Here is an 8,937-nt window from a genome sequence, read left to right on the forward strand (position 1 = left end):
AATAATGATTTTTACACACTAAAAAACAATGGGTTAAAAACAACCCAATTTTCAACCCAAGGCCTGGGTAAATAGGACAGGACACATGTTGGGTTAATTTTACCCAGCAAATTAGGTTGTTTATTTAACCCAGCGTATGGGTTGCTTAATTTTGACTGTAATTCTAGCTTATTTTTTACTTCACATGAATTTTTTTTAAATACTCCGCAACCACTGATTTGCATGATAACATGATAATTCCTTTTTTTTAATCATATTTTACAGTGTAGCATATTTTATATAATTTTTAATGTGTATTGCCTTGATTCAAGCTTGTTTAACAAATAGAAGTAAATTAAACATTTATAAGTAATTCAAGTGTGATTTTTAATTTATTCTTAAAATATTACGACTTTTATCTCGTATTGCGACGACTTTATTCTCGTTATCTTAGTTTTTTTTTGTTACTTCTGTAAAATATGGCAATTTATCTGTTTAATAAAATGCCTTACTCACCGGTTGACAAATGCAATCTACATGTCGCTTTTACAACATTTCCAATCCTTCAGTTCTCGCCATCTCTGAAAAGCCAAGCCAATGTTGATTCTTGTTTTATTACAAGCTCTGTCGCGTTCTCCTTTTGCCAGCAGACTCTCCTCTTTTCTGCGTTTTTTTTTTTAAACGGGTGATTCCCGGGAGGATCGAGATTTAGCTGCTTCATATCATAATTTCTTACTCATTGTGACAACTAACTATGCCACTCCAACACCATACATGCGTCAAAGTAGCCAGATAAACTTTTCTCTATTTACGAATATAACAAGACGCGCACAGGCGAGGGGCGCATGTTGTAGGCCTACGCAATTTCCCACAAAAACCATCCCAACAGGTTATAACAGGCTTACCATAATGAATCAGGGTAAGTCAAAACACATTTTGGAAGACGGATTGGTGATGTATTGACTAAATGAAAATTTTTATCATTTTGAATAAAAAAGTGAATCTTTAAATAAATGCATGATTGGAAGTTAAAACTTCTAATTTATTGGTTCAAGTAGCAAACATTATTTTGCTAAGTTGTTGATATAATAATGCATGATCTGTCTTTGATTATTTCAAAAGTAATTTCATAATGAAATTGCCTTAACTTTAAAAACAGTGAATTTCTGGTTCCCAGCATGCTTTGCATGACTGGAAGAATACATGTTGAAATTAAGTGAATAATAAATGTTATTTAATTGTATGTGTTTTAGTAAAGGGAAAAGCTTAGCGTTTAATGCTGTTTGACATTTAAAAAAGTTTCTCATATGCATGTTGTGATATTTCTGTTTAATATTTTGTGGTTATATGCTTTGCTGAAGAGAAGTGCTTGTGGTTTGTGGATGGTTTAGGAACAACTTTTTGAGAAATCAATGTTTAAAAAAAAGAAAGAAAGAAAAAAACATATTACAGTGTTTATGCTTCAAATGATTAAGTTCCTGTAACTCAGTTAAGTTTGTTGGTTTAACATATTTCATTAAGTTGTCATAACTCAAAAAGATTAATTTTGGGGTGTAAATGAAAGAGAACACATCTCCAAACATTTAATGTATAAAATGGCAGATTTTTTTATGGGTTCTGCATTCATACAAAGGTAATTTAATCTTAATTTGTGTATGGTGTGTTTGGGTAGACCTGCCACATAATGACTTGAAATTTGATCAAAGAAGAAGAAGGTGTGGTTTGGTTGGTTGTGTCTCATTTGTGAATATCTGACTCACTTCTCTTAATAGTAAGGAATGCAGAAGATGACAACCAGTCGACTTCTGCTAACACTAGATTTAGGATTCTTTCTTTTCACCAGCTCCCAAACCAGACAAAACACCCAAACAGATTATCAAGCTTCTTTGGGTAAGAGAGAAAACAATTCTTATGTATCATACCATGATGTGGTGTTAGATGCTTGTGAGCATACTTGAAATAAGTCTAATGCTGTATGAATGCTGTAGTAAAATTGAATCTGTGATGTTTCTTATAACCATTGATTATTTTAAACAATCTCTTGAGAAATGAATGTGCTTTTTTTTATCTGCATCCTTTATTTCAGCTCGTTCTTTTCTGAGAGCATTGGGTTTAACATAGCAGAAGATAGCATGTTTTACCAGAGCCACAGTCCAGAAGTTGTAAGGAGAGGGAATGGGATGGAGTATTACAGCGATGGATTTTGTAGAGGGAGCAATGAAGAGAAGACGCTCAAGGTCACCCTGCTTGGCTATAAGGTTATGGAGGAAAAGACAAAGTTCACAGTAAGGAGCTACAGTACTTACTGTATGCATGTATATGCATATACAATGTATTTTAGTCTGTTGTTGCTATTTTAATTATTTAATACTTACTTTTTTAAGAGATATACTTCACCCCAAAATGAACATTCTGTCATCTATTACTCACCATCATGTTGCTCCAAACTTGAAGGACTTTGTTTCTTTCGTGGAACACAAAAGGAGAAATTCTTAATAATGTGCTATTTTTTTGGCACGCAATTTAAAAGAATGTGGCATCATGTACTCACCCTCAAGACAAGTTGTTAAAGACTTTTGTTTATCTTTGAAACACAATTAAAGATAGTTCTTTTATTAAATACCCTAGAGATTTCCGCCATTGAAAAACCTCATTGAATAAGCAAAACCAGTTCAAAAAGTTCTTATAAACATTGTAAACATAATCCATATGAATCGAGTCGTTGCTTGGCAAAAACGAGGGTGAGTAAATGAAGACAGAATTTCTGTTTTTGGGTGAAATATCCCTTTATAGAGACACACAAGGATGAATAAGATACATTGAATCTTATATGGGAACAAATAGAAAATTACACTGTATCTGTTATGAGTCAAAGGCAGTTTTTAGTGATAAAGAGGACATGATGTTCTCTCTCTGCACATTTTAGGTCTACAAGATCTTAGTGAGGCGAGCGCCTGACGAGAGCTGGCACATTTTTAGACGGTTCGCAGACTTCTCTCGACTACATGACAAGGTCAGGCACAGGTGACTCATGTCAGCTGACCAGGCGATGTCGGAGATTTGCTCACTTTTTCCTCAGTATTTCCTTCTTTTAGATACGAGTGACTTTGTCTTTATGTGTATCTTCAGCTGAAGGAGATTTTTCCTGTGTTTAACTTTGTCCTACCACCCAAGCGTTGGTTCAATAACTTCAATGCTGAATTTCTAGAAGAGAGACAACTGGGCCTACAAGACTTTCTACAGCACCTGGTTGGTCAACAATACATGAGAAATAGGTACTAATGACATTATGCTTTGTTTAGAAACAGCCTTCAAAACAATTGTCATAATTTACTCACCCTCATGTTGTCACGGTCACCTGTTATTCACCGTCTTCACTGCATGTCCCATCATCCTCTCCGGCTCACACCTGCACTCTCTTCACCATTACCCGCACCTGCCAGATTCCTATTTTCATCTGTGTATTTAAGTTCCTCATTGTTCTCTGTTTAATGCTGGTTCTTGTCAACACTTGTGTTGTAGTTTTGGTATGTGTCTGTTTATGTTAAATTCTTGTTGTCATGTCGTCTGAGTCTGCTTCGACGTGCCTCACACATCCTAAAGAGTGACAGAAGTACCGACCTAAAAGAAAACAGAATGGGTGTTCTCCTCACCCCTTCTGATCCCGTCACTCGCCTGGTGTCCTGCTTCCAGGAGGGCTGCCAGATCGAGGAATTTGTCGCCGAGTTCCTGGAGATTTCTCATGGGGTAAGCTGGGCAGATGAAACCCTAAAAAAATTATTTTGGGGTGGATTGGACGCGCATCTGTACCAGCAAACTCCAGCGGCGGCAATTCCAGGCACGTTTGCCCAATATCTGGACCACGTGCTATTGTTGAGTGGCTCAGCCTTCACTGTGAGTGAGGCTGATGATGACCTAGCCGCTCAACCACCATCACCTGCCCTCCTCATCACTACCCCGCCTGCAGATCGTGATGTCCAGCCTGATCTTCTCATCATCCTTGACCAACCTGATCTCCACATGCCTGAGCCCTTGTCTCCGGCCAATATGGCCGCTGCCACAACGCCTGGACCCTCAACCAAGAGGGACCCCCGAGTCGGCATGAGTCGGTCCCCCGAGTCGGCATGAGTCGGTCCCCCGAGTCGGCATGAGTCGGTCCCCCGAGTCGGCATAAGTCCGTTCCAATAACTAGGACGCATGAGGACGCACCTTTCGGGAGGGGGGAGTACAGTCACCTGTTAGTCACCGTCTTCACTACATGTCCCATCTTCTCCTGCACTCACTTCACCATTACCTACACCTGCCAGCGATCATCATCACTCACCATGTTCAGCTGTCGTCACCTTGTCTTCCTATTTTCATCTGTGTATTTAAGTTCCTCATTGTTCTCTGTTTACTGTCGGTTCTCGTCAACACGTGTCTGTTTATATTAAATTCCTGTGGCTTCGACATGCCTCACACATCCTAAAGCGTGACGCATGTCCTTCTAAACCTGTCTGCAGAACAGAATATATATTTAAAAAAAAAATGTTTTGTCCCTATAATGCAAGTGAAAGTCAGAAGGGTCCATTGTTATGTTGGGCCTATAGGCGTTTATTGTATGGACAAAAACATGTGAAATATTATTCAAAATATCTTATTTTCTGTTCCACAGAAGAAAGAAAATCATACAGGTTTGCAATACATTTCCACAGTATGTGTAAACCGAAAAAGAAAAAAAAATTAAACATTTTGTTATAAAAATTTGACTGATTTTTGCACTCTCATAAAACTTTTGCATTCCCTCAAGAAATGTTGCATTTGCTCTCAAACCTTTTGTGATTTGAGGTGGGAGGAAAAGCTGAAGATTCAGCACTTTTGTAACCGAATGCAATTTTGCAAGAGAACGCAAATGTTTAATGAGCAGACAGAAAAATATATTTATAACCGATAACTTGTATTTGTTAACAACCAAAATAATCTTAGACTATATCCCTTTACTGTTTATATTTTTCATAATATAAATACAACTTGAATAGTTGATGCCATGCTGACTAGTTTAATTAAATCATGTTTCACCTCAAATTCGCATTTAAAATTGCTTCTATAACTCTGAAAAGACTAACATGGATTTGGATTAAGCGTGGATTAAACATGGACTACAGATAAAGCTTTTGTCGGGATAATTTCGGTTTCGTGTATCTACCCTGACGTGATAAAATTCTGTTTTTTTTAATTTTAAGGCCAGACAAGTTTTAAGGCTTGGTTTGTAGGGAATAACAAACCTGCGCACATATATTCAAATTAATTCTTCATAACTATAGAATTAATTCTTGATGCGCACGTGAGCGCCATCAGAGAGAACGGTGTCGTCTTAGCGGCCCCTAATTTAATAACTAATGATCGTTGCGACGGAAGTGAATCAATCAAAACTGACTTTAGCTGGAAAATATCTTTATTCAGGAACCGCTATAAAGCCAAAACAATCTCTGTAACCTTAAATTATCCGTTTATCTCTGTAAAGCTGCTTTGAAACAATCTACATTGTTAAAAGCGCTATATAAATGAAGATGACTTGACTTGACTAAACTGTGGAACTCACTTCCCCTCACTATTAGAGAAGCATAGTCTTAGCAACTAGTTCACCCAAAAATGAAAATTATCCCATTAAGCCATATACGACTTTCTTCTTTTAGCCGAACACAATTGCCGTTATTTTAAATAATATCCTATGTCAGAGGATTTCGATAAGAGAAGAGGAGCTACGTCCTATGAATGCGAACGCACACACGGCTGTTGCCGTAAGCCAGTGATTATAGTTTATAAAGTTTTAAATATGGATATTTTTCTTACAAAAACCCATCGCCATGCTTCAGAAGGCTCCATTAACCCACTGGAGTCGAATGGATTACTTTTATGATGGATGGATTAACTTTTTAGAGCTTCGAAAACACACCATTCAATGCCATTACGAAGCTGGTGAGAGCCAGTATATTTAATATAAATTGTTTTGATTGTTTTCGGCTGAAAGATGAAAATCATATTCACCTATGGCTGGAAAGTGAGTAAATTATGGGATAATTTTCACTTTTTGGTGAACTATGAATTTAAAATCTGCATATGGGTACAAAAGATAAATAAAATAACATTTTAAAAAATGAAAAAAAAATGCTAAAATCTTGCTAAATTCAGTCAACACTACAATAAAACTGTTATTGAGAATTATGTGAAAATGAGTTGGTGTCATGTAACACTTTGAGAAACTCAATTGCTGAGTGTCAATTGCTTTCTCTCTACTGAAGTGAAGCTGTCAGAGAATTCTTATGTCTGGATGACCCACCTACTGCTATTGGCGACATTAGAGAGAGATGGGTAAGCTCGCTCAGTTACTGTACTGTAATACTTTTCCATTCAGCCAAATGTGATGCACCCAGACGCCATTTATCTCGAAAGATACATGAACTTATCCATTTATCCCTCTGTTCCGACTGAAGGCCTTCTGTGAGACGCTGGAAGGGACCAACTGTTGCCTTCAGAGAGATGTAATGGACGACGGGAGAGAGACTGAGTCCCTGAGAAATGTTCTGCTGCACAAAGAGCTCCAAATTAGCCAGCCTGAAAGAACAAAAAAGTAATGTAGCAACGTGATGTATTTGTGGGTTGCTTTGGAAACAGGGACAAAGAGGTGGATTTCGTCTTCTGGCTGAAACGAATGACTCCAAAATGATTATTCTGCTCAAGGAAATTCAATCTAATTGGATTAAGTGCTACACTAAATGCTCTGAGCCCACAGCCTGTCAGCAACGCTAATTGCTTTTAGCAGGACAGAAGTGTCATGCTCGTGATTTCACCAAGTACAGCATGTTCTTGGATCAGCATCTTTGTTCATTCCAGTCAACCAATCAGATTTTAGGGACAAATTTACAGTTTATGTCAAGTTTAGGCTTACAATCAGGGTTAGGTGCTTCCACATCAGTGTTATTCACCATCATTTTCCTCTGATTTTAGGGATAACGTACGGTCGGGATATAGGTTTTCAGACAGAAATGTTGTTTCAGGCTCAAACAAATGTTTTACTTGACAAAATCACAGTGACTAGAAGTGTCATAATTATTACCGTACATTTTTAAATGCATTTTTTTGTTTGCATTAGATTTTTAATGCCTCGTTCAAAATGTTATCTTTTTACCCTGTAAAGCCTGACAAATAATAGTCAAAGTAAGTTGAGTTAAGTATGAATTAAGTTGCATGATTATTGTATGTTAACTTTTTCCTGTTCAACCCCATACAGTGGCATGTATAGAATCCAAGAAGAGTTGAACAAAGAGACGGGAGACTTTTTAACAGAGCAGGAATATAAAGAAGTGGAGAGAGACAAACTCAGGAAACCAAGGTATATAATTGATGTATTTTCCACTTACTCCCTTTGGAATGAATCCTAGTTGAGCATTATTTATATAAACATTCCTTAATCTTACTGAGGAAAAACACGTGTCTTGGGAGAATGGGGAGACCATTTTGTCTTATTAAACTGCTTTTATCTCACTTCAGTTCTGAATTGCGGTTTGTAAGGAGTCATGGAGCGTGCTGGTGTGGATCGGCAACTGACAGTCCCGAAAAGTACAGTTCTGGAGGACCATTCCAAGAACGCCATTAAATAAATTAAAACAAAGGAAATCAACACCACATCCAAAGCACTTTCTTCAAAACGTCTATTTGTTCTTATTCCATAATACGAACAGAATGCCTGGATTTTGGATGAATCAAAACCGCTTGGTTTTGAACACTTTTAATGACCAAACTGAAAGTTTAATGATGCGTGAGAGTCCATGTGTGATTTTATCAGTTTGTTTAATGGAGATTTTATAGGACATCTGTGTCAAACTCACACTAGACTATAGCAGTCAATGACACAACGTCACCATCTTGTGTACATTCTCTGTTCTAGAAACGTTATACCCAGATTTTTGACTTCTGTTTTGGATTACTCTCATTATGATTTGGATACCGTCTTCGTGATTTGGATTGCGGAGTAAATTGATACACCCAGATCCTTCTGATTCATCCAAGAGACATGATCACAGATGGGTCATCAAGCCAGAAACTGAAAAACTTCTTGGAAAAAGTAAAGGGGGGAAAGAATATGTATTGTTTGTGGTAGAGATTTTATTTAATAATTGAATCATCTGTTCTAGTACAACTAGTTCCTCACAGCTCTTACCAGCTGGCCTCTATTACACTATTATCTCTGTAGAAAAGGCAGGTTGACCAGCATGATCTTTAGCTGGTTTACCTATAGTTAAGAAACCTGTTTGGAACACCATGCAGCATCCAGAACTCAACATGAACTTACCACCATTAAATTGAAATAAAATATATTTGATTTACTGTGATTTACTGTTTTGTGCAAATTAGGTAGTGCCATTGTGAAAAATAAAATGAGCTTGCCCACTTGGTGGAGTCGTAAACTTATTTTCTCAGCCTGATTTGTGTTTAAAAAGGTCTAATGTGTTCACCACATCTACATGTTTTCGGTTTGTAAGATGCATTGCCTGCATTATAATTGTGTATAAACATAATAAAGACAATAACTGCAATGTGCTTTCACTTCAAAAAGTGTCTGCAGAGGAAATAGGTACGTGCGCTAAACCAACAGGGGTCAAGCGCGGGCATATCAATTGGAGACAGATTTAGGGCGTTACTCACAGTTTCACACAGTTGACAGCTGCTAGCATTTCATCTACAGTCTGGGTGTAACAGTTTTCCTGTTGCTGTCGTTGTAGCCTTCTCAGTGCAGCACTGTCATTATTCCCCTGGGCATTAGAGGGCGCTCTGTCCGAGAGATGCATGAATTCACCAATTTAAAGGAGTAGAGAAGGAGGAAGTTAATTCTTTACCCTCATGGAGAGGCTTTCCTCATTAGCTGCATCCTTCGAAGGCCGCATTTGAAGTTTGATTGCGTCAATGCGGTGCGACGAA

At 37.6% G+C, this 8,937-nt stretch overlaps 1 protein-coding gene across 2 annotated transcripts; it reads left to right on the forward strand.

Moving 5' to 3' along the window:
• The first annotated feature begins 1,971 nt into the window (after window positions 1-1,971).
• Window positions 1,972-8,408, forward strand: LOC306998795 (sorting nexin-16). Of its 2 annotated transcripts, none has more exons than XM_079613134.1 (7): window positions 1,972-2,264; window positions 2,906-2,992; window positions 3,109-3,254; window positions 6,261-6,330; window positions 6,453-6,589; window positions 7,250-7,351; window positions 7,510-8,408. In XM_079613134.1, exons 1-7 carry the CDS (start codon window positions 2,028-2,030, stop codon window positions 7,613-7,615), a joined length of 885 nt encoding a protein of 294 aa, XP_079469260.1. In that variant the 5' UTR covers window positions 1,972-2,027; the 3' UTR covers window positions 7,616-8,408. The 2 variants fall into 2 exon arrangements, with proteins under 2 accessions (XP_079469260.1, XP_079469261.1); XM_079613135.1 differs by having other exon boundaries at window positions 7,531-8,305.
• Window positions 8,409-8,937: the final 529 nt, after the last annotated feature.

The sequence above is a fragment of the Phoxinus phoxinus genome (assembly GCF_949152265.1).
Source record: "Phoxinus phoxinus genome assembly, chromosome: 5".
Taxonomy (NCBI): Eukaryota; Metazoa; Chordata; class Actinopteri; order Cypriniformes; family Leuciscidae; genus Phoxinus; species Phoxinus phoxinus.

Excerpts from the sequence above, each read along its gene's own strand:
- LOC306998795 (XM_079613134.1), top strand. The coding sequence starts at position 2,028 with ATGAATGTGCTTTTTTTTATCTGCATCCTTTATTTCAGCTCGTTCTTT. Across the intron at positions 3,255-6,260 it reads CAACAATACATGAGAAATAG|TGAAGCTGTCAGAGAATTCT; the intron begins GTACTAATGACA and ends TCTCTACTGAAG. Across the intron at positions 6,590-7,249 it reads CAGCCTGAAAGAACAAAAAA|TGGCATGTATAGAATCCAAG; the intron begins GTAATGTAGCAA and ends AACCCCATACAG.